The 26,167-nt window shown below is 41.3% G+C and overlaps 1 protein-coding gene across 1 annotated transcript in view; it reads right to left on the bottom strand.

Moving 5' to 3' along the window:
* Positions 1-26,167, bottom strand: part of MALRD1 (MAM and LDL receptor class A domain containing 1) — a 284,449-nt gene that overhangs the window by 13,129 nt on the left and 245,153 nt on the right. Inside the window, 3 exon segments of the mRNA XM_056857102.1 lie at positions 8,658-8,721; positions 10,263-10,388; positions 17,206-17,481. Of these exon segments, the coding sequence (XP_056713080.1) occupies positions 8,658-8,721; positions 10,263-10,388; positions 17,206-17,481 (466 nt within the window).

Genomic DNA, 26,167 nt, shown 5'->3' with positions numbered 1-26,167 from the left:
CTCATGGTGACCCTATGAAACAATGTCCTCCAAAATGTCCTACCTTTGACACCCTTGCTCAGATCTTGCAAACTGAAGGTTGTGGCTTCCTTTATTGAGTCAATCCATCTCTTGTTGGCTCTTCCTTTTTTCCTGCTGCCCTCAACTTTTCCTAGCATGACTGCCTGTGGCTTAGCATTAGAATATTTTATTTATTTATTTATTCAATTTATATCCCGCCCCTCCTCAATCAAGGCTGGGCTCGGGGTGGCTCACATCCAGTATAAACACAACTATGTATAAGTCCATTAAATAATCACTATTTATTTCTTTAATTCCTTATTTTTGTGAGCAGTTCCCTATTGTTCAGTTCAGGTCTTTGGACAATAATACAGCATTTAGGTGAAAAGATACAAGCCAGAAAAGATACAAGCCACTGGAAGCCAAGATAGAGATGATTTCTACAGCCACCATGTATTTCCCTTTGGTGCTCAGATAGATTGGAATAAAACACACCCAAACACTATAAAAGATCAACATGTTAAAGGTGATAAACCTGGCTTTGTTAAAGCTATTTGGCAACTTCTTGGCTAGGAAAGCCATAGTCAAGCTGACGAGGGACAAGTCCCATGTAGCCTAGAACAATATAAAACATGAGAATAGAACCTATGTTACATCCTGCTACAGTCTCTTCAGTAAATGACTGTGTATCTAAATCTGGAAACGAAGGAGAGGTTCTTAACCATGCAGTACAAATGCCCGGCTGAATAAGAGAACAGGATGATGGTGTTGGCAACTTGTTTTCCTATCCACTTCCTCAGACCTGTTTTTATGATCTATCTGATTTCTGATCAGCTGGACACTAAGCTTAAAAGTATAATTTCGAAGCTGGTTTGTTTTGACATCTGGCGAGATAAGAGCAAGCTAAATGCAAAGCAAACTAATAGCTTGTGCTGGGACATAATTTTTTTACTCTTACACAAGGTCACATATATTCCCATTTGCAAGAGAAATTCCTAACACTGAAATCAGATCTGTGAACTGCTGTGTACACTTTTTCCATTATAGTATACATTTAAAAAAAAAACACAATACACATGTGGGGTCATATATGACATTGGCTAGGGGATCTAATGTGAGAAAAGGCTGTTTGGGAACATTACATAGTTACAGCTTTTCTGTCAGAGATGCAGACAGGTAGGCGATTAGGGCTATGGCAAACATAAAAACAGCACTTCAGAGTGACGAGAAAAGTCCTGCTTGTATATTTATGTTGAGAATTAAAATTCAAGGAGCTGAACCAGTCTGTCAACACTGTAATCTGGCAGGAAAAGTTCAAGAAGTTCTACTAAATTTGTGAGATTTTGCATGTATTTGGCAGTGCCTCAGCCACCTAGCAACAGCATAAAGAATTTAATTCTCAGATAGCTGAGCTCATGCTGGTTGAGTAGGAAGACTGGCAAGGGAGGATCAGAGAAGAACAAGGAAGCCTGAAGCTCTGGAACCAACAGGGAGTCTAATAGGGGCAGACAGAATGGTCAGAGGTCGGCATGCTGGGTCAGAAGCAGAGAGCAGAACAGAATACATTTCCCTTCATTGTACAACTCCACATGTTCTTTCCTCCCAACGGCTCGCGCAAAAAATATATATCAAAAATCAAACTATACTCTGTACCAAGGAAAGCTCCGTATCAATTCAGAATGAGTTACACAAAGCACTTCATTATTGGTATTTTAATTGTTTTGCATAAATTTGTTAAACTCATACACTTTGTCCTGAGCCCAATATTTGAGTTTTTTTTGCATTTGGGATTTCACATGAAGAAATTGTTTTGGTGATGTAACAAAGAGGGATGTATGTATACAAATGGTGAGCGGGTAACAAAAATCTATGGAAGCTCCATATGTTGCCTGACCTCTCAACACCGGAGCCTTTGCAGGTTCCTGTTCCCCAACTAGCAATCACCAAAAGATTTTTCAACTGGATAGAAGATGTACAAGAAAGGCAAACATTAGGCCAAAATATAGAGCAGACATCTTTTAAAACTTAAATATTTCAGTTTCTCTGCATTTGGTCTCTGGCCTGACTGCCATTTTCAGCTTTAGTCCCAAATTAGGGTTGCCAACCTCCTGGAATTAAAACTGCTCTCCAGAGGACATAAATGGCATATGTACATACGTATGTATGTATTTAAACCATTTATTCCACTTCTGGAGAAAATGGCTGCTTTGGAAGATGGACTGCATGACATTATACTCTATCAAGGTCCCTCCCCTCCCTAAACCCCACTTCCCAGGCCCCACCCTCAGATCTCCAGGTATTTCCCAACCCAGAGCTGGCAACCCTGTCCCAAATACAAACCTTCTCCTCTTCACAAATTTATGAATATCTGTAATAAAACATGTCCCCTCCCTGCTTCCTACAATTTCAATCCATACCTCCACAGTCTCCTGTAATTCTGAAGAAATTATATTGCATAATAATTCTCCTCTACAAGGATACCAGCCCTTGTCCTATAGCATCTCTGTCACCTTCATCAATGTCCCTCTCAAGAAAATAAATCTTTCCTAGAATGGTGTAGTGGTTAGGAGCGGTGGACTCTAATCTGGAAAACCAGGTTTGATTCCCCCACTCCTCCACATGAGCGATGGACTCTAATCTGGTGAACCAGGTTGGTTTCCCCACTCCTACACATGAAGCCAGCTGGGTGACCTTGGGCTAGTCACAGTTCTCTGAACTCCCTCAGTCCACCTACCTCACAAGGTGTCTGTTGTTGGAGGGGGAAGGGAAGGAGGTTGTAAGCCAGTAAGAAAGTCTTCTCAAGGTCTAAAGGGCCACTTTGGATGCTAAAATGTACATCTAGGACCTCATCCTGGCTCTCTCTGCAGCATGTAGTTATTGGCCTCCTTTTAGTAGATGCAAACTGCCTGGTAAACAGGAACATGGTTTTGCCTCATTAAGCACCATTTAAACTCGTGGAAATTCACGTGAGAATGCAGAGCATTTCTCAGTCAGCTCACAGGATGTGTTCAGCATCCCAAGCACTGGAGTGGACTCCTCTGGAATCCTGTATTGGGATTTGCAAGGCTCAGTCCTGCAAGATGGATTCTTCCTCAGTCAACTTCCAGGGCTTTCAAATTACTCTCACTTACCCTGTTCTTTAATGTTCTCCTTTTCCAGACAGAACAGACTTGCGGTACTTTTGCATTAAGGATTCAATTATTTGGATCAGATGCTAAAAATAACTCTAGCTCTGATACCACATAATCTGACAGGACTGATAAAATACAAGCCAGGAGCGCCTAAAGAAATATTTAGAACGTGCTGCTATGGTTACTCTCTGAGCAGGGGTTAACACCTTTCTCTGCTTCAAAATCCTGTAAGAAAAGATGCATATCACTTTCATCAGCTGCTGGTCTCAACTTTGAAACTAGTTTAGGAAAATAAAAGTTTTGTACTTCTTTATAGAGGAAATGATCCAACCACCAACTGTATTGGAAGGTGGTAGCTATTTGGGGCATAGCTCCGCACCTGGAATGACTGATGTGTTAAATTTGGTCATGACCTTTCCTCCCTCCCCCTACAAAAGGCCTCCCTGAAGAGAAAAAAGGTCATCCGAGATACCTTCAAAGCAATGGCATTCCAGTTTCTACAACACCATTACAGACACAGCAACCGGCTCCCTTCTCAAGCTGCAGAAATACATGCTCTTGACATTTTGACTCCAAAGAGCAGATAGTTTAGTAAGAAAATGGAACAATTATTTGAATTGATTATTCCACTTATACCTTACAATATTATATCTTAAGAAACTAGAATCTGAAGCTGCTCCAGCCCTTTAAGGAACCAGCCTACCTTTCTGTTACTGAACAGAGCAAAGTCTTAAGGAGCTAGAAATGAAAATAAATAAATAAATAAATATGATCTGAGGAATGAATGAGTTTAAATCTACAAAGCTCTTATGGCAGCAGCATTAATGAAAAGGACCACATTTGAAAACCTTTATTGACTTTTTCTCAACCAATTAAATTTCCTTCAAAAATCCACTCAAACAAACCATTTTGAGTAAATATATTCACAGCTTAAAGTTTACTCAAGAAATGTAGCCTGCTATTCTGTTAGATGTAGGTCTGAGAAAGGACGGCTGCTTTGTTAAAGTTTAATCAGTATTTGAATTCATTCAGTGTACCTTCTGTACATTTTAAAAAAAACTGATTAAATGGAATGAATGCTAAAAAAAGAATTTCACAGGCAGCTGCTGCTTGTTATTTAATGAACTTCAGTGTACTGTAAAATAAACCGTACTGATATTTCACATCAGGAGTGCCTCATCCCATTTGATAAAAGTTACAGTACATATCTACGACTGAGTCCAATTTTCTTCTAATACTCTGATACTAGCTACTTTTTTGGAAATAAATCCTAAGAACTGGGTTCCTGCCAAATACCACACTTCTCCGGAATAAGCCATGGCTAGTGACTGAATGTAAACAAAAAATTGACCAAAGCAACTTCCCTGGGGAGGAAATTATGTTACTTCAGTGCCACTGCTGAGAAGACACTATTATCTGTAACTGCCAACCATACCTCAGACAGAACATGAACATGCAGCAAAGTCTTTTGGGGAAGACCTTAAAAGAGCAGATCCATTATGCAGGGGTCAGCGACCTTGTATAATCAAAGAGCCAAACTATGTGGAAATTTAAAGCAAGAGATCAACGAAGCGTTAGTATAAGAAATCCCATTTGCATATCTGAAAATGTAGAACTTAACATTCCTGATAACTGACATGTTAATTAATAATCCATAAAGTTTCTACAGACCAAATGCTGGTTGGCATGAGTTGTTAGGAAGTAGCTCATACAAGGTCACACAATAAATAACACATATACACAGGAACACCCTGTATGATTGTTTTAGCACACTATGAGCCCATTCCTGAAGAGGGGGCGAAGCTCCTTAGGAGCCGGCATGACCCTGTGCCGGCATAGGTGCCACCATATTACAGAATAAGGTGGCAGCCACACTGGCATGGGGGCAAACACACCGGCATCTGGGAGCTGCTGGCTCCCACCACCATCACAGCCATGCCAGCAGGGATTTCCCAGAAGGGAAAGCCCATGACAGTGTCGGGGGGGGGGAGTTACTGGGGTGTTCCAAGGGATGGAGCTGACATTAGTCAACTTCCTAGCCCCCTTCACCCTGGGAACGCCCCCTTGAGCAGCGGTGGGGCTGCATCACCTTTTTCAGTGGTGCAGCCATTCTGTTCTCTATGGGGCATTTCCCCCTTTTTCATTTTTTCTTTTAAAAAAGGATTTCCCCCCCTCCGTTGCGGCCGGGAAGCCTCAGAGGAGGAGGCACAGCAGTGCCACTCCCGGCCACCATCATAACCCCCCCCCCACACACACACACCTTAGGAATGGGCTATAAGTGTCTGGTAGGTTAACCATGGTTTGTACAACAAAATGTATGTCCGGTAAGATTATCATGGTTTAAATAAACCACATTGTTATCTGACATCTGAACACAGCAATTGTATTCACAACCAAATGATCCTCTCACCCTCCGTGGTAAGGTAAACCTCAGGCAGATTTTGTGAAATATAGAAACTTGTCAGATGTCTCCATAATTTTAAGGGCTAAATGGAAGAGAAACTATATGGAAAAGATTACATGAATGTTGTTTCTCCCACTTTAGTGTTCCTTGCCAATCTGATCTCATATTAGAGATTCTCTAGCTTGAGGGAAGGAGGGAAAGAGTCATAAACTTTGAGCTCAAAATTCCAAAAGCACTGGCTTAATAAAATGTAATTGTTCATATGATCGCTTAAAGGAAATACAGAAAAGTTGAGCATAGCAAAGGCAGTTCAATTAAAGTATATTCTAAAGTATAATGTTTTTAATACTCTGAAAGCTGTAGGGGGGAAAAAACCGCTACAAAAGGCCTCTAATATTAATCTAAAATAATCATAGGGACTTTAATATATTGCAAAAACAGTGGCTTATCTTACTTTTGCATTATTTTCTTTTTGCTTTTCTAAATTCCTCATTTCAATAATATTAAAACATGATATTGAGCACAAACAGTGTGATTTTCTCTGGAAATGTATGCCTTAATTATATATATCTATATATTTTTTGTATCATGAGACATCTTTTCTGCCAAGATGGATTTGGTATTAGATGCAGCATTAAGATTTCAGCTACAATACAACACGGTAAACAGATGATTACTTCTGCAATGAACAAACAACCTGCAGCCCTGTAGATTGCTTAATGTTAAAAAGCAACAAGAAATAATACATTATGGATGTACTTTAGCATAAAATATTTTGCATTAAATTTTCTACCACATAGTACTAAGCTGGAAGAATATTTTCCATTGATAATTTTTTGCTGGCTTTACCATTACATATTTTTCAGAACTGACATTTTAACCTAATTCAGGTTTTTAACCAAGCCAAGAAAATTCACCTTTGAACAGCATTCATGTGGTAGAACTAAGAAGTAGTAATAGGAAGGAAACAAAAAATATTATGGGCAAATGGTAGTCTTTATATATGCATACTCCCTCAAAAGCTATATGAACACAACGTCTGTCTTTACAGTTCTTCGTAATTCCTAAATTGAAAACTCCTACAGGATGGTTTAGCTTAAAATCAAGGTTTAAAGCATGATCGATAACTAAAAAAACTGATTTAAATAGCTCAATTAAATAACTTCCTGTTTTGTTGCAAAGATATTTCCTAAACAAATGTGCATACTGCTGCTCACCTAAATATTAAAAGGGTTGGTTTTAAACAAAAATAGAAGCATTATTCAGCATATAAGATCAGTCAGAACATTTCCTCATGCACTCCACATATGTTCACACTGCAGCATTCTGCTGGAAGAGACATGGTGTAATTACAAAAGCACATCAGGAAGGGTTGATTAGTACTTACCATGTGCATCAGTAGTCAGGTATCTGAATCAATATGCACATATAATCCAGTTTCGCATTTGTTACATATCAGGTTAGTCAGGTATATGCAGTCTTGTCATATATTGGTTTAGTCAAGGGTATGTAATCATTACACAATGCTTTATTTGGTCGTGTCCGAGGATCAGTCATGTTGAAAAGGAGGTGAGTGCAGCAACATCTTTTCCAACATCACAGCTGAGAAACATTTATGTGATTAAAATATTTACGTACTTGCTTTTCTCCTGAGCATTTCAGGACCCAAGGTGGGTAACACCAATATAAAAGCACTATGAAAAGAACTGGATAAAAATGAACAATAAATAGACCTTAAAAATAGGGCTGCCAACCTACAGGCAGTTATGGCAACAACAATTGGTCAGCCTGCTGTAACGTGTGTTGAAATGAATAACAGCAGAAAATTGCCCAGCTTTTTTTAAATAACCAAAAGTGTAATAACTTATAAGATAGTGTACATCACCAACCAATACATATAAACAATCCTATAACATCATATATACATCTAAATCAATCCAGCTAATAGAGTCCACATTGGAGTGTTATTATCAGCCACTCAACTTCCTTTTTGCAAAGTATTGTGTTTTCCAAACCTCAGGTAAGCTGAAAAAGGAAATTCTTCATATGGTGCATTTGTAGAGTAGTATCCTGATAGATGCACAGTTCTTCAAGGACAGACCACAGGTCTCACAAACCAGCCAAGTCAGTGCTGCAAAGCTACAGGGGTCTGGGTATCGCCGGGTATCTTATAAGTTGTTATAAGATAACTTTTGGTTATTTAAAAAAAGGTGGGCAATTTTCTGCTGTTATTCATTTCAACCTACAGGCGGTGGCTGGATATCTCCTGCTATTATAACTGATCTCCAGCTGGTAGAGATCAGTTCACCTGGAGAAAATGGCTGCTTTGGCAATTGGACTCTATGGCATTGAGTCCCCTCCCCAAAGCCATCAGCATAACAGCCGTGACGCTTACAGAACTGCATTTCCATTGGTGGAGGAGGCTTTTCTGCTGGTTCCATCATCCAAATGCAGGTCCTCAGTTTGTCCCTCACTTTGTTCCTGTGAGGTAAACTGAATCACTGAAGCACTCATTTTGGCACACAGGAGGCTGACGTGTGTGGCTGGGGGGTGGGGGGAGGCAGGAAATTCAAGGCTTGGATCCTAACCAGCATGATCAGATTCACTCTAGAGGAAGGCAAATCTGGTCATGATGCTTAGGATCCATGCCATGGGCAAAGAAGTAAAATTGAAATGGGGATTTTGGGTTCAAATTTTCCCATCTGTCAGATGAAATAAGAATTTACCTTAACTCTTAGAAGCAGTGTGAAATACCTAACAGGACATTTAAAATGAGACTGGGCAGTTTGAGGGTGGAAGGATGAGGAGCTTGCCCGCCTACCCTTGCTGGTGGCTCGAAAACAGATCCATGGGTTCCATTTGCACAAGAGAGAAGAAAGGTTAAAATGGAGATTTGATGCTCAATGCAGGAAGAATAAAAAAATTTGGAATCATCATTGCTTTTCTAAACTGGCTGGAGCTAAAATAATATGATGGCATGACTCTTGCTTCGAAGGGAAGAGATCAGGAACTGCGAAGTGTGGATTTGCAAGGATCCACCACTGTGGGAATGGGGTTGCCTTGGCCTTCCCCAACAGCTCCCAAAAAGAGGTATGCTGATTAAGAAGACGAGCAAGTCTTACCTGCAGAGAGGAACAGTTTCTTTGCTGCATGTGCCTCCATTTTTGCAATATGACTCTGGACAGGCTAGGGAAAAAATAAGCAAAAAATATCTATATGTGTCAAGGGCATGGGTATAAATATTAATGTAGGTATTCTTTAGGCACCATGCAATCTCAAGATTTACCATTTTAAAAATAAACATGTGTCTGCATGATTTTGTATTTGCACTTTTTTAGAAAACTACATTTACTCTCTCTCTCTCTGCCTGTACTTTTAGATCTCTTCATACATGTCAAGATTTAGGGCACAACTAAGCCAAAGTTAAGGATTTGTCTCAGTGATTTCTATGAGATTGAAGCCTCATAAAGGACAATGCCCAATCTGGGTTTGATTCTTATACTTTTACCTACCTTTTCATAATATGTACATATTGAGGATTATTTTGATTGTGTGGATTATATTTGAGTGAATTGTATATTTTCTATGTTAAGTTTCTAATAGTGATCCCAATTTTTATCATTATTCACTAGGGCTGGCAGATAGCAAACCAAAGACTCCCCCATAGCTTTGAATTTGCCACCAAGATGGAACATCAGGCTGAAGAAGTGTCTCATCTTCCTTCTGCTATTTTCCCTATGTCCCTTCTCCTTCTCTTGTTTTGTGGTAAAGCAGGAGTCCACTATCTCAAGGAAAACTTGATTGGAGAAGCCACTTCTTCCTTTTCTCCTGATTTAAAGATACACAGAAACCTCAACAACACAATCTGGCAACTCTGTTAATTAGAGAAGTTGTCCCAGTGCCTTCAAAATGTTCTTCCTTTTCTGCAGGACTGCGTGTGTAAAGTGCTGTCAAGTCACAGCCGACTTATGGAGACCCAGAAGGGTTTTCAAGGCAAGAGATTAACAGAGGTGGTTTGCCATTTCCTTCCTCTACATAATGACTTCGGTATTCCTTGGTAGTCTCCCATCCAAGTACTAACCAGGGCTGACCCTGTTTATTTTCTGAGATCTTGTGAGATCAAGAAAGCCTGGGCCATCCAGGTCAGGGTTCTGTGGGACTATGTGTATGTGTTAAGTGCCGCTTCCAACCTATGGAGACCCTATGAATTAAAGTCCACCAAAACGTCCTATTGTTAACAGCCTTGCTCTCATCTTGCAGACTGAGAGCCATGGCTTCCTTTATAGAGTCAATCTATTTCATGTTGGGTCTTCTTTTTTTCCTGCTGCCTTCAACTTGTCTTACCATTATTGTCTTTTCTAGTGTCTCTTGACTTCTCATATGATAGCCTCAGTTTAGTCATTTTAGCTTCCAGGGCGTGCAGACTTACTACAGACTTACTTTAATGAAATCACGCTTGGTACAGCTTGTGATCTTACCATCTGAATCCTGACTTAAAACTCACAGAAAAACCCCCACCTTCAACCCTTATCTGAGCTGGTCACATTCTTATTTTTATCTTAGTTTCGTACCAAATGCAACAATGGAATACACTAAGTGTTCCTCTGGGGAAATTCAAAGACATTTTGCCGCTGTGAGCCCTGCCTATTTTATTAATTTTCTCCTGGAGAAATAAATATGCCAGCCTTCATGGTGAATGAGATTTTGATTTAAAACTAGCAGACTACCTGTACAGCTAGATTCATCAAGGAAGAAATCGATGCAGTGTACAATACCATCGCAGCGTTGGGAAACTGGAATGCAGCTATTTGTTGATGGGCACAACAAAGAACCATTGAAGCAATCTTTAATGGCTGAAATAAAGAGAGATACAAGATAGTTAGTAAAAAGGTTCCTGTTTGAAATGTATTTATTTATTTATTTAGAAAAAAAGCCACCTCTCCAGGGGAACCTGCCCAATGTAGCTTACAAAATAAAACACAATGAAAGCATAAAACAAAAGTTGTTAATATAATTGAGCATTCAAAACCATGTTACCCTAATGGAATAAGAAATACAATTTACAGCACATTCCTCAGGTGTGCCGGTGGCTGCGCCCAAGGCCACAGCCTACACCGGCGCAAGGGCCCACAGTGTTTGTGGCCCCAGCGCCGGCATGCAGGGCCAGACGCTGGTCTCCAACCGCTGGCATCCGGACGCCTGCAAAGGTTGCAGTGGCGACCCGGGAGGCGTTCTCGGGGCACAACGGCATCCCAGGAGGCGTTCCCAGGGTGTTACGGTGCCGAATGGGGGGTGGGGGAGCCGTTATGGCTCAGGAACGCCCACTTTTTCGGGGGCCTATGAGAGTTGCACAGATTTTTGGCGCTGGATGGAGGTTTCAGTCGGACTGAAAACTCCTTAGTAGGCAGTGCTGCTATGTTGCCTCCTAAACCCAGCACAGGCATTCCGGTCATGAATGCGCTGTTAGTTATTCATCCAGCATACCATCCCATGTTCTAGGATCAGTTTTGGTTTCTGTTCATCTTCACAGCCTACTTCAAAGCAATGCATTTAATCTATGAAGTTCTATCACAACTTGGTTCTGACTATGTACAAACACTGATCACTCCTATGCTCCAATGTGTTCTCTAATTTTGAAAAATCTTGTGCTCACATTTGCTGTATGGGCACAAATTGATTATTGTGCAAGTGCATGAAAAAGCATTTCCATCCCAATAAATGCTTCATAGCTGAGATTCTTCCAATAGAGATTTACCAGAGATTAACCTTGTATTTGCAGTGCTATCCTAAGCAGAGTTACATCCTCTAAATCCACTGAAGTCAATAGGCTTAGAAAGGCAGTAAGTCTGCTTAGAGTGGCACTGTCAATGGGCAACTGGGGCAGCTGCCTGGGGTTGCATCCAGAGTGGGGGGGGGTCCTGACCACCCAAAGCCCCAAACCCTTATGGACAGGGACAGCTGGCTCAGTGGTCACTTGCTCCTGCCTCATCTTCAGCTCAGGTAACCAGTTTCTGAGGTGACAGTGACTTCTGCCCACCACGCATGGGATGAGGGCCACCCCTTGCTTGGACCCTGGTGACAAGAAGTAGGTACATAAGAGGATGTGACAGGGAGTGGTGATGCAATGATTCTGGGGCCCCATCCGTGATTGTTGCCCAGGCCCCCAGAATCACTAAGATTGCCCTTGCTGTTATTAACTCAACTCTTGATGACTTTTTGTTAACTGTATAAGCAGATTTCATTGAAGAGTGAGCGGTGATTTGAAACTTGCATTTGTGGCTGTTCCAGACAAGCAAGCCGCTACTTGATATTTCACTCATTAAGTAACAAAAATTTATTCGTACATCCTGAATATCCTCAGGATTTGTGGATATCTTGGTGATCAGGTCATGTGTGAAAGCTCCCTTAGGAACCTGGGCTGTGATTGGTTTTGCCATTAATCAACTTTTTGAAATTTTACAGAAACTTGCCCCACTGTGGTCTGAGCTTATGGTAAAACAGTGCATCTTGTCTATATGGCCTTACTGCTTGCAGAGATTATGTTTTAAGTAAACTCATTAATCTTCACATCTATGGTATGTTGATTAGTAAGGTATCAAGGGCTTAAAACAAGGATAGATTGCATTTCATATCAGATCTACAATCCAGAGATGCCTTGTATTTCATATAGTATTACAGCAATAGAACGAGATGAAAATTTGGTGGTACAAAAATACAATAAAAATACAAAGCTCAATACTTATGTTTAAGTAATTTGATACTGACAGCAAATGAATATTTATTACTGCATCTATAATTTATCCTAAAATGTTCTGTTCTGTGTTGTTCATGCCTGCAACCAGAAGACTATCAAGGTTACTTTCTTTTTCTAAACCTGCATGCTATCACACTGTAGCATTCAGTTATAATCTCTCAGATCATCTAACCTAAAAAAACTCTAAAGGGATAATCTTGGAGAAAATTCTTAAGCCTCCAACTATTTTATGATGGGATCACCGATCTATAGGATGTGATTTGAATGCCTGCACCTAATCTCCCAGAAACTAATGACATTTTGGCATTACCAGATCTGCTTTAACTAATGAAATGTTCCGTAGTGTTGCTCGAGGTTATTATTTACAACATTATTCTTTAAGAAAATATCAGCAGAATATTTTCCCATTGATCTAAAATAAATAAGCTAATAGAGTAATTCCACATTTAAAACGATGTGTCTATTATATGTGTCTAGGTTATACACACGGCCGGGGACAGAGTTCCAACATCATTATTCAACTTTATTCAACTAACAGGGGAGAGGGAGAGGAGAAAACTGGCTAACTGTACAACAACCCAATCTATATAAAATTCCCAACCACCCAGAGCTACACCCCCAAGTTTGTGGGTGGATGGCCCAAAGTCCACAGTCCAATAGGAAGAACAGACCCCGGAGCAGGGCCTCAAACTCAACAACCCAGCTGAGTTCAGCAGTTCAATAGTTTGCATCGACCTTGCACCAGCTAAATACACTACAGTGTCTGAGTTTGGGATTATGATAATGGAAAAGAGATGCACAATTTTTGTGCTGCCCCAGCAGAAAGTGAAATATCAACAGTGCAACATCTCTATGGTACATCTCTAACACAATGACATTGCAAGCAAATACTCTGGTGCTAATATTTAGCATCAGAATATGACAAGTGTCGGCCCATGAAACTGACACACGCGGGGGGGTGGGGTATTATCATTCCACCTAAATGGCACATATTAGGTTTTGGCATGTGGAGTGGAAACAAAAAGGTTTTCAAATTAATTGACAATATAGTCCATTAACAAACTTGAAATGTGCATATCAAGTTATCTTTCCATTTGCAAAGTGTATTTTTTTAATATCAGCATTGAATTTACGGAGGAAAATTAGTGAATATGAACTTCGAGACTGAGTAATGCTGGAATTATTTTGACCACGATTTGTGATTGTCACCCTACAATGTCACATAGAGTTCTAACAAATCTTCAACACAGAGGGCATTGAGGTAAATGAAACTGCTTGAGTGAACAGTGTTAGTCACGTACTATAGAACTGAATAAATTAATCTCTTGGACGTTTGAATTGTACAGGTAATTCATGTTCAAACTGGATTAGTTCAATTAGCTAAATTTTATGACAACCAGTTGAGTTTCATTTAAAACTTCAGTTGGTTTGATTAATAGGAACTGATCATGTTCATTAGAGCTGAGGCCATATTTTTTCTGAAGAATTTATCATTCAGTGGGGGGAAAATGGTGTGAAGCCACCCTCCATTTAAAGGTGCACAGTATGAGCCTTAAAAACCATTAATTTCTTTATGTTTAGTTGTAGCCTATCAGCAGAGAAGAAACTGGAACACATTTTTATCAGAAAAATAGAGTGCTTTACATTTATGATTTCCTCTTATCCATCTGTGGGACCTCTCTGTAAAACAACGAACTACTTTATCTAAACTTTATTAACATCTTTAAAAGTTATGCTATGTATGGGATCTGCAAATTTATTATTAAAAACCTATCTTGGTTTCCAGTAAAAAATACCAAGGCAGGTTATAACACAGCAATTTAGAACAAGTTTGATAATCAAATACGAAAAAACTAATGAACTACAAAATTACAGACAACTAGTCAAGCACCAATTACAACAGAATAATCCAGTAACCAATCAGGGTTGAATACCATTGTAAGGCAAAGTTTTGAGATGGGCATAACGAAGCCTCAAGCAGAAGCTGAAGTTGCCTCCTCCCTGGGTCTAATACTAAAAGACAGGATAAAATCCTGATAAAACTGAGTGGCCACTGTTATCAGCTCAGCCCAAATGCCTGATAAAAGAGAATGGTTTTGAAAAATGGGGGCCAGATGCACATTCAAAGGGAGAGAGTTCACAATGTTGGTGCCTCGACCAAGAAAGCCCTGCCAAGCGTAATACTTACCTGCTGAGCTTCTAGCAAAAGTGGCTCACAGAATAGGTCTATCCCACTGACTAAGTTAGTGGTTAGATTTATGTCAGAGAAGATGGTCCTTGAGGTATGCTAGTACCAAACTGCTTAGGGATTAATGTGCCCATTGCGACTGAACCCAGTCCACAAACAAGACAATAGCATTTTGAACCAATTGAAGTTTCTGAGAAACGTAGGGGATGATGTTTCTTTAAAATTACCAAATCTCTTACAAATTGGCTCTCTTACATGACATTTAATCATTAGTCCAAATAAAAATATTGTGCTTGTTTTCAAACTGCGATATAACATAGTGACTTGGTGATGACTTGAGCATAATGTCATCTTAGTTGCCTGCAGGGGGTTATGAGTGCAGTCCTAAGGAGCTTTACTAAGAAGTAAGTCCCATTTTATTCAGTGAGGCTTACTCCCAACAATGTGTCCTTTAGATTCCATCCTATATTGCTCCTCCTCTGTGTGTACTCAATAACTGTGCTGGTCAATGGTCACCCAAGATCCAAGCATCTGTTGTCTCCTCAGTACTCTGCCACGTACAGCATGCAGAAACCTCCTTTGTGTAAACTGGGTTGGGCATTGGCATCTGTTTTATGCAGGGTTGCCAACTCTGGCCTGGGAAATTCCTGGATATTTGGGGGCAGAGCCTGGGGTGGGTGGAGTCTGGGGAGAGGAGAAGATCATCAGCTGTGTGGTGCCATAAAGTCCATGTAGTCTAGAGATTTTTGTAATTCTGGAAGAACTCCAGCCCCCACCTGGAGGTTGGCAGCCCTAGATTTTTGGGACTATTCCTCTTGCATATTGTGCAAATGCTTCTGTAATTGTTTTTAGAGATAGAGTCCAGTGGTGGAAATATAGCATCATAGTAATGATAGCTTGGAGTAATATATCCAAATACTTTTTATTCTCCACACGAATCCTTTGGTGGAGGCTTTTAACTATAACTCCTGGGATTCAGTGACCATTTTAATGTTTTTACTTTTCCTTTAAAGTTGCATTTACTACTTTGCAGCTAATGAATATTGTATATGGTCCAGGGTCCCTGATAGTTAAAACTGACTTTTGTGAGAGACAATTAACATTGCATATTAATGTTTCATGATGCTGATATTAAATATATGTATGATCATGAATGCTAATGAGATTTTCACAGGTGCAACTACTCTTGTTTGCACCATGGGGAGAAAAAGATGTCAGCCCTTTAAAAAAATTATCCCTTAACGGTTTGTCTACATTTCAAGGTTTATAGGGATACAGCTCAAATCCTTTTGATTACACTATAAAGGACACGGAAATAATTTCTTACTCTTGCTACAAGCAGCTGAGCTCTATGCCACACATATTATGTACATGCATTTTTTAAAAAAAATCTGGTTTTAAAACACATTTTCTTTAAAAACAATAAACAAGTAAGATTCATTTTTCTTTGCCAGAATTCAGAGATAGAAGGACTAGCTAAGCACAGCATTTGTAACAGCATACAATAATTTCAGGCTTCTGCAGGATGGAACAGGAAATAAAACCCACCATTTTAATAGCTATAATGCAACATTAACATATATATCCGACTATCAAGCTGTTCAGTCAGCATGGCCGGAAACTGCCTGTGTATACAAATCTTTAAATCACACATGACAAGAATGTTGTGGTGGCGATAGTGGGGGCATTGAGGGGGTTCGAAAGATATGAGTGATAGATTTTCTGATTGCTTCACTTTTCACTCTGGAGTTACATTTTATCTCTCCAGATCATTTTTTCTCAGGCTATCTAGGAAAAGACTTTTCACTTAATGCAATTTGGGACTCAAAGCCCCCAAAAAGAATTTGAGTGGCTTGTGGTACAGACAGGAGAATTATAATAAGGGAAACCATGATAGTTTATTTAATAATAGGGTGCTACTTTATAAACCATGGGGCTTGACATTTTGAGAGAATGTCTTCAAAACACAAGTGCTTTGGTACTGTTTTGAAATTAATTAAGAAATTAAATACATCTATCAGTTGTCAAGATAGTGCAGTATGTCAAGAGGGAGGAAATCAGGAGATAAATATAAAAGTAGTGGAAGGCACTTCTGCTCACAAAAGAGGGAGAGGAATATGTTTAATGATTCTCTTCTCCAACCACTGCCCTCTGTTTCAACTCCCATCATGCTCTTGAGGGTCCACTGATACATGGGGGCATAATCCCAGAGGGCACAGAAGACTGCATTGAAGAGGGAGGAGGCAGAAAAGCTGCCTTTTTTCTAGTGTGGTTCTGGTTGTCCTTTAAAAGCATTCAAACTGCTACAGCAGCCTGAAGAACTAAAGTACATGGTAGCGTTTTCTTTCCTGCACTACCCTGAAGAATCATGAGCAGACTGAATACCTTTCTCCAATGGCCTTTTAATGCACTTCAATGGAAGAACAGCTCAAAAGGATGTAGAGAGAGTCAGCATGCTGTAGAGGTTAGAGTTGTGGAAGAAGTTGTGAATGCATACATATCATTATACAATAGAAACCTTGAGCTAGTCAACCTCTTTTCCTATTAAAGGATCAATAAGTTGTTCATACTGCACAGGGAATCCCCTAGAGCGTACCAAGTATGCCTTATACTTGTCACCTTCAATTTGCTGTATCAGATTATATTGGTTTTAATTAAATGAAATATTACCAATGGAATTACAGCATTTTGCATCTCAAGTGCGGCTGTACAAATGTGTAGAACTTACGACAATTGGCTTCATCTTCATTTAATTTACAGTCCGTCACACCATCGCATCTCAAGAGTGATGGGATACACAGTTGGTTAGCACACTGAAACTCCGTATCCTTGCAAAGGCTCGGAGGTTCTGTGGCCGGTGGCTCAGCAGTGCAAGCCATTTCATCGGATCCATCTGCACAGTCCTCCACTTGGTCACATTTCACAGAGAAAGGCACGCACTGTTTCACGTATATGCAAGTGAATTGGTCACTGGGGCAGGTCGGAGGCTGTGGTGCTACCGATCCTAAAGAAGAGGATATGGATGAAAATGTCAGTACTCTGATTTCCTATAAATTCCTAATGTGTAAATTCATATTAATTCATTAACATGAATGTCTGGTATGGCAAACAATGGCCTTGCAGAGTTTGATCGTATAGATGTTTTAAAGCTATTCAATATACTTTCCCATTGCACATTTTTAAAAGACTGCCTAATATTTGTCTTTAATTTTGTGGGGTGATGCTGCAATCCTTCCAAATAATACATTTGAAAATGGAACTTACTTTGCTAGCCATCACTAAAGGTAAAGGTAAGGGTCCCCTGTGCAAGCACCGGGTCATTCCTGACCCATGGGGTGGCGTTACTAGGCAGACTTTGTTTATGGGGTGGTTTGCCAATGCCTTCCCCAGTCATCTTCCCTTTATCCCCAGCAAGCTGGGTACTCATTTTACAGACCTCGGAAGGATGGAGGGCTGAGTCAACCTTGAGCCGGCTACCTGAAACCAACTTCCATTGGGATCAAACTCAGGTCGTGAGCAGAGCTTGGACTGCAATACTGTAGCTTACCACTCTTCGCCACAGGGCTCTTACTAGCCAACAGTAGCCATCACTAGTGATGCTTTATTCACCACATAATATGAGCGGTGTTTTGAATGTATTTGCATTTTTGCAGTATGGCCAGAGTAACAAAAACAGCAAAATTGCCTATTGCAAGGTGGCCTTTTTAGTTGCATTGATAAATCAAAAATGCTCACCTGCCAGATTTGTCTGTCAGTGTTTTTGTGCCTGTCAGGGCCTAAGGGGGGAAAAAAGCCTCTGATCATGTTCTAAGTGCTGCTTGACTAGAGAAAAATCACTTTAGCTGGATGTCAACCACATAAGTGTGTGTGGGGAGGATGGATGTTTGGGAGCATAATAGAGTACAAACATTTTGTCAGGACAAAAAGACAATATTATAAAATAGGAATATTATCTCTCTCTTCCCTCCTTCCTTTGGACCTAAGGAAATGTCCGGGGTCAACGCTTCCACCCCCGCACTTACCCCAGGGGACTGCAAGCCCCACCCAAGGCACACTGAGCCAGCAAGCCCTGAGGCTGGGGGAGTTGCCTGTTAGGTTGCAGCAGGGTGTGGCCTTGGCAGAATCTACTCAGGAGTAGGGTTGCCAACCTCCAGGTAGTAGCTGGAGATCTCCCACTATTACAACTGATCTCCAGCCGATAGAGATCAGTTCACCTGGAGAAAATGGGTGCTTTGGCAATTGGACTCTGTGGCATTGAAGTCACTCCCCTCCCCAAACCCCACCCTCCTCAGGCTATGCCCCCAAAATATCCAGGTATTTCCCAACCTAGAGCTGGCAACCCCACTCAGGAGTCAACCAGCTTGAAGGAGCCCAGGCAGCTCTCAGCAGCAGAAGCCAACCCATCCGAGTTCCTGCCAGAGATGGTCCTACCACTTAGATACAGGGGAGCTCTGACAAAGGTATAGGAGAACAGGCAGCACTGACCTTCATTGAGGAGGTAAGTGTTGCCACATACGCTGCCTGACCTCCCGCCCTGGTCTTGGCAACTACTTCAGAGACTCACTGTACTGTCTAAGCGTTAATAGCCTGCTGCTCTGGGCTAGCGCTCTGCTGCATTACCAGGCTGTCTAGGACAAGAGACCGGGTCACCCCTGCAGAACCAGCCAAAGAGAAGCCATGATCCTGATTGTCTCCTGATCCGAAGGGAAGCCATAACACCGAAGCGAGAGCATCACATCGCTCTCTCCTGCAGTTCCCCCCCCCAGTATCCTGTGAGAAAAACATTTGCCGCAATCTGCATTAATACTCCTCTGCCGCATCCCTGGAGTGTAGAGATTCACACCTTCCTGAGGTATTGTCGAACATGAGAAGATCGAGTCAAGCCATCCCGGAGATATGTAAATCATTGGTGCCAGCTTAGTTCAAATTGCCCGATCTCTGTAGCCGAAGTCTTTGATCCCTATTGTTTTAGATAGGAGCCATCTGGGGGATCTCAACCCCCACCCCACCCCAGAGAAAGGTATATTTTGCCCTCCCTGACAAAGCAGAAAGGTTTTTTTTTAGGTTCTGCCCTACCTCTCCCTTTTACCGTGTGTGTTGAGTTTTGTGGAGCTCCACACACCCCCTCCTTTCCGGTGACTTGGCTGGCTCAAGGCTCCGATACATCACTCTCCCATTTCCCGCTATATTTTATTTTGTACCTATATGCCACGGATTTTGGACATCTCCACTTCTAGATCGGTAACGTATTACCCAATCAACAACATCGTCTCCCTTGAGAAACATCTCTAATCCTACCTCCTTTTTATTCTTAGTTTCTTGTATGTATGTATTTGCAATACTGAATGAATGAATATATAAACACTTTTAATCTGGCAATCCTTGGTCTGTCATTATTCTGAGATTCACTGAAAACAACCCTGGTATACATTGGGTGATTCCACTATATAAATAAATTGGTGCCACTGCTCATGCTAATTTCCCCAATCAAAGAGCAGTTTCGGTAACATCAGGCAGGGCAGCCAGCTATTTTAAAAAGTCCAGGGGAAAAGGCCAGTGAGCTCAGCACTCCAAGACTATTGGCCCAGGGACTTGTCACTCCCAAGGGCTGGATTGGGGAGGGAGGATTGGCTGAGCCCAGGGGAAGCATTTAAAGGGCATGCCTGAAAGCATCCAGGGAGGAACAGCCAGACCCATTCCAAGGCAGCTGGGAATAGGTAAATGGCAGAGTGGAGAAATTGGGTGAAGAGGAACCCCCTCCTCTTGTTGTATCCTGAGGCTTTATCCTAGGGCACTTGACCAATTAAAAGCAACCCTAGAGTTGGAGGGTGAGGCAGCCCTAGACTCAGACCTGACCGCACCAGAACCTGACAAGAAACAATGCCTCTAAGCATGTTCAGAGTGCCTTTCAGTTGTGATAGCAGCAGTCACTTGAAGAAAAGACTTTGGGTTGCCTTGGCCATCTGCCAAGTGTCCACAAACACCCTCTTTGTCTATGCAAACAGGATGAATTATATGATCAAATTCCCTATTGTTTATCTCCCCAGCTGCTAATTAGATCTATATTTCCTATGTATTATTAAGCTTAGGGTTGCCAGGTCCCTGTTTGCAACTGGTGAGAGGTTTTTGGGGCAGAGCCTGAAGAGGGTGGGGTTTGGAGAGGGGGGGACATCAATGCCATAGAGTCTAATTGCCAAAGCGGCCCTTTTCTCCTGGTGAATTGATCTCTATCAGATGGAGATCCGTTGCAATAGCTGAAGATCTCCAGCTAGTACCTGGCGGTTGGCAACCCTAGCCTATGTAGATGTGTGCAAAAAAACCAGGGGCAGAGCCTAATCAGATCTCACAAAGTACAAAAGATAACTTTGCTGAATCAGACATATGCTTCTCTAGTGTAGCATCCTGTTTCCAAGCAGATGCATCTTGGAACTCTACCATTCTGTGTTAAGCAATGAAAATATGGGCTGAGATAATGTTCAGTGCATAATTTACTCAGATTCTACCCCTTTAACTGTTAGATATATTAGGTCAAGTGATGCATGAAGAGGTTTTATGTAGATGTACGGAGAGGTTTTACAATACTGCTTTTCTGTTTTTATTTGTTTTGCTCTGCTTCTGAATGACCTGTGGGCTGTAATAAGGACTAAACTGAACTGAATTCTACATGTAAGGGCATAAAAGCAACACCTTCCCCAGTTATTGCTCCAGTTATTGATTCATAGGTACGCTGCCTCTGAACGTGAAGATTCAATTTATTCAATTAGAGATCTATGTCTTCTCCGAGTTTGTCGAAAAAGACATGCCTAATGAAAACGAAACCCCAAAGTTGTTGAAGGGTGATCGCCATGGAAACAACCCGTGCATAAAAGCCCATGATTACCATGACTATTGGACATATGCAAGTATACCCAAACTCAGTTTAAAATGCTGAACACCATAATTTCCCCTATAACTCCTGTGTTTTGAGGGAAATGTACCTATAAAAATTATTTTCAAGTAGTGGTGAATTTAGCTACTGATAAAAAATGGAAGAAGCCACCATCTTTGAGATGTTTGTGCTCTACAAAAATACACATAGGTTTTCTGAATACTTCTGGAGAGTCAGAGACTTAGGTTAATGCTACATAAAATCACAGAAGCATTTAGGCTTTGGCTTCTAAACAACACTTAACTGACAGTCATTCTCGATGCTCTCTGCTTCTGCCCTAATGTGCAAAGTGGGAATCATGGATCTCACCATGAGTGAGATGTACACGTCCCAAATCACAAATTGTAGCAGCAGGGAGAAAAGAAGCATGACTCTCTAAGGTTCTCTGTAATACATAAGCCAGCTCTGAAGCAGAATCTACACACACAGCAGAATGAGTGGGTTGTTCCACCTCAGTCAACAGGGAGGGGAGAATACAATTTAAGGTGGCTCTTGGTATAAAAAAATAAAACACTAAGTAAAAAACGAGGTGCTGGAATGGGGGGGGGGGAGCCCAGCTTTGCTTATTTTCTGCAAGTAGGGAGGTTTGCTTTAGGTACGGGAGCATTTAAAAAATCTGAGATTCTGCAACTTGGTTGTTTTTTTCTCAGACATCAACGAGTAGCCAGGTAAAAAGATGCTTCCAATGCTCCTTTTCAGTTTTCTGTGGAAGTTGTTAGAGCAGATGCAGAGCAGATGCTAGAACATGCAACAATTAACTATTATGCGAAGCAAACAGTTTACATAGGCTTGCATCGAACGAGCTGTCAGGAGAATTTTCGCTGTGTTCTCCTCCCCTAGCAGTCCCTTCTGCCCCCCCCACCCCAGAAAGAGGATTCCTATGGTTGTGGAACTCACATGCAGGTTGGAGGAGGGAGCTGTGGTGAGGATGATGAAAAGGGAGACTTTCCCCTTCTTTCTCTCTGTGTGTGTCTCTCTCACATACATAAGTGCCCCGCTGTTGAAGGAGTGGGAAGGGCTTGCTCTCTTCTCAGTCCTTATTGTGGCCTTCCTCTCTCAACCTACATAGCTGTTGTTCTCCGGGGGCCTTTGACTCCAGTCTGGGAGGAGATTTGGGAAGGACTGCTGGGATAGGGTTGCCAGCTCCTGGTTGGGAAATACCTGGAAATTTGGGGAGGGGGTGGAGCCAGAGGATGGTGGGGTTTGGGGAGGAGAGGACCTCAATAGTGTATAATGCCACAGAATCCACCTTCCATTTTCTCCAGATGAACTGATCTCTGTCACCTGGAGATCAGTTGTAATCCTAGGAGATCTACAGCCACCACCTGAGGTTGGCAACCCAATGCTGGGATAAGTCCAGTTTCCTTTCACTGCTGGACTGCTGGATCTATGCCATAATATTCAAATTAGGCAGACAGGATTTGTGGAACTGGAATACGGTCTCCTATACAAAGGCGTAGTGGTGAGAGTGTCAGAGTAGGTTCTGGGAAACCCAACTTAAACCCCATTCTGCCATGAAATTCACTGGTTGCTCTCGGGCCAATCACTGTTTCTCACTCACAAGGTTTTTGTGAATAGAATTTGGAAGCAGGAAGAATGCTGCCCTGAGCTCATTGTTTGAGTAAACAATATAACTTTAATGGAAGATTGTGTATATATTCTTATAACCCCTCTGTTAATGTATGTTTTATTCTGCTGGTCTATGACTGTAATACATGATTGATTGGTTAAATAAAATAAACAGTAACAGGATATTGTGTTTCTCACTTCTTTTTCATATTTGGAGATGAAACCATCTATGTCAATTTCTTGTCAGGTTTTTGAAGTCTTGGTTCCTGTTAGTTCTGGTGTTATTTATTCTAGGATTCCAAGTTCAGGTGTTTCAAATTCATAATAACTCTTTGGTTCTAAGAAAATGTTAATTGCAGTCTGCTAACTACTTTGTGCTGGAAAGGTGCAGTTGACTTAAATAGCATTACTCTAGAGTAAAGGAGTTAAATTATTGCTATTTAATTCCCTTTATGATCCCAGCCAAAGTGCCCATTTTTGTAGTTCAGAAAAAGTCACCCTCATTACCTTGAATAATGAGAGTACTTAATCCTTGGCAGAAATAGGGCCTAAGTATTTATGCCTTTGTGACACCTCACTCTTTGAACGTAGAACTCAAGGGAGGTCAATTTAAATAGGGATTAAGGCGAGGATCAAAGCAACATTATTTGGTAGGAAGTTTTAGAAAAGAAATCAATAGAAAGACACACATATAAGGGTGAACAGGACAAAGGTGTTAATATGACGAGGAGTGAAAAGTGGTGGTTCTGAGATTTGAGATGTCTGGTCAAGTTGATCAAATTCTTACCTCCATTAATCTAGTGTAAATCCAAACTTAATACCTTGGAAATCAGTGGGAATGCACTATGTTAACAGAACATTTTCAAAGTCTCTACAATAAAGTAGTCTTGAGCTTTCAGATAGTAAACAATTAACACAATAAAACCTAAATTTTAATGGTACTTTTCATTATAATGTTTCATTAACATTAATAACTCAGTTCTTCCTGCAGCATTAAAGTTTGCTTTGAATTTGGTAGACTTCTTCTATTTATGTATCCAACCAGGATATACACTGGAGTGTAATTTGTTTCCTTGAGTACAAAGGATGTAATAAATGCATATATGTAGTACAAATGAAATCTGAATTTTTTTGCTTAGAAAATACTGGGAGAGTAACACATTCTAAATCTTATTTATTTCAAGGTATAAAAGAGGCTCCCCCCCCTTCAGAACTCACACTCATTTTTAATGCTTTTGTCCCCAACAGGATACCATTCATCCTTTCTCTGTAATCACACCTACACTAATCTTTACCTTTGTGTAATGCTGAACAGACCTGGTTTGTTTCACAGATCCAGAATTTAATATTCTGGAAAGGGTATTTTATTTGAAAGCTACATTCAGACATCATGACCAACCATGCAGTTTGTTTGCGGTGAAAATGAGCCAGGAAGTCCTCAGGCTTGTGTCCTTCCTATGCTTTCAACTTTCCCTCTTACATTGTGTCAAAACAGCACATTTCCTGGTTTAGAACTAACCACAATTTGTAGTGACATCAAAATCAAATGCCTTAAACAGTTGTAGTTAGGGTTGCCAAGTGCCAGGTGGTAGCGGGCAAACCCCTGCCAATCCACCTAGCTGCCTGCTGACCAGGTGAGGGTCGGCGTGCAATCCGTGCAACTGGCGACACGTCACTTCCGGTTCACATCCGGAAGTGCTGCATTGCAAAGGGCCGGTTTCCACTCAAACTCCCAGTGCTTGGAGTTTGAGTGGAAACAGCCCCCTTATGATGTGTTTTACACCCAGAAGTGCCACATCGCAACAGGCCTTTACCACTCAAACTGGGAGTTTGAGTGGAAACCGGCCCTTTGCAATGCAGCACTTCTGGGTGTGAACCGGAAGTGATGAAGCACTTCTGGGCGCGTGCGACCCCCACCCCCACTCTAAAAACCTCCCACCGAAGAAGAAGAGGAACCTGGTAAGCCTAGTTGTAATGCATTTCTTGACCCACAACTCAGGACTCTAAACCAGGATTAAACTGTGGTTTAGGATCTTGGTACGTAGACAAGAAACATTCTGCACTTTCTTAAAATACCCAGTTTGGATGCTACAAGTACCTATGGATAGTTCTAAACCAGAAAGATTTCAATCTCTGTACATGACAGCAGGAGAGGAGAAGACAGCACATGCAACAAGGCCTTCATGATTTGGCTATATCTTGAACAAGCCAAAATTTATTTGAGTCTGAAAGCAGCACATATGCTTTGGCTATTTATTTAGTTACTTACTATATGTGTACCTGCCTGTCCACTGAGGTACCCAGGGTGGCTTACAACTAGGGTTTCCAACCTCCAGGTAATAGCAGAAGATCTCCTGCTATTACAACTGGTCTCCAGCCGTTAGAGATCAGTTCACCTGGAGAAAATGGCCACTTTGGCAATTGGACTCTATGGCATTTAAGTCCCTCCCCTCCCAAACCCTCCCCTCCTCAGGCTCCACCCCCAAAATCTCCCACCGATAGCAAAGAGGGACCTGGCAACCCTACTTACAACCATTAAATAATTAAAGCACAAGATTAAAACAACAACAAACCCAGAAACATTAACACAGCCTAAAACTATAAAATCAGTAAAATCTAAATAGATAAAAACCAAGAGTTCATCAATAAAACCTTAAAACATCATTAAAACCCCAAAGTGCAGGAAGCATGATCGCAATCCCAGCTGTAAATTAATTGTATCCCCCTCCAAGGCCCTTCAAAAAAGAGCTATTTTCAGCATCAACCCAAAGGCCTACAGTGTGAGGACTGAGTCAGTCTTTTGGGTCAGGGAGTTCCAAAGCCTGGGACCATGGCTGAAAGCCCCCCTCCTGTGTGTACACCAGCTTCCTCGCATTCAAAGTAGCAACACAAAGGTAGAGCCAGTGGATCTTAGGGTATGGGGTGGTTTATATGAGTAAAGGGGAATGAAGGCAGCATGGTATAGCCTGATCTCGTCGGATCACAGAACAGAGTCAGCCCTGGTTAGTATTTGGATGGGAGACCACAAAGGAATTTTAGGGTTGCTATGCAGAGGAAGGCACTGGCAAACCACTTCTGTTAGTCTCTTGTCTTGAAACCCCATAAGGGGTCGCCATAAGTTGGCTGTGACTTGACAGCACTTCACACACACACATATGAGTAAAGACTATCCCTCAAATACTCTTATCACTTA

Source organism: Euleptes europaea, chromosome 11 (assembly GCF_029931775.1).
Source record: "Euleptes europaea isolate rEulEur1 chromosome 11, rEulEur1.hap1, whole genome shotgun sequence".
Classification (NCBI taxonomy): Eukaryota; Metazoa; Chordata; class Lepidosauria; order Squamata; family Sphaerodactylidae; genus Euleptes; species Euleptes europaea.
This window is presented reverse-complemented; position numbering and strand designations above follow the sequence as displayed.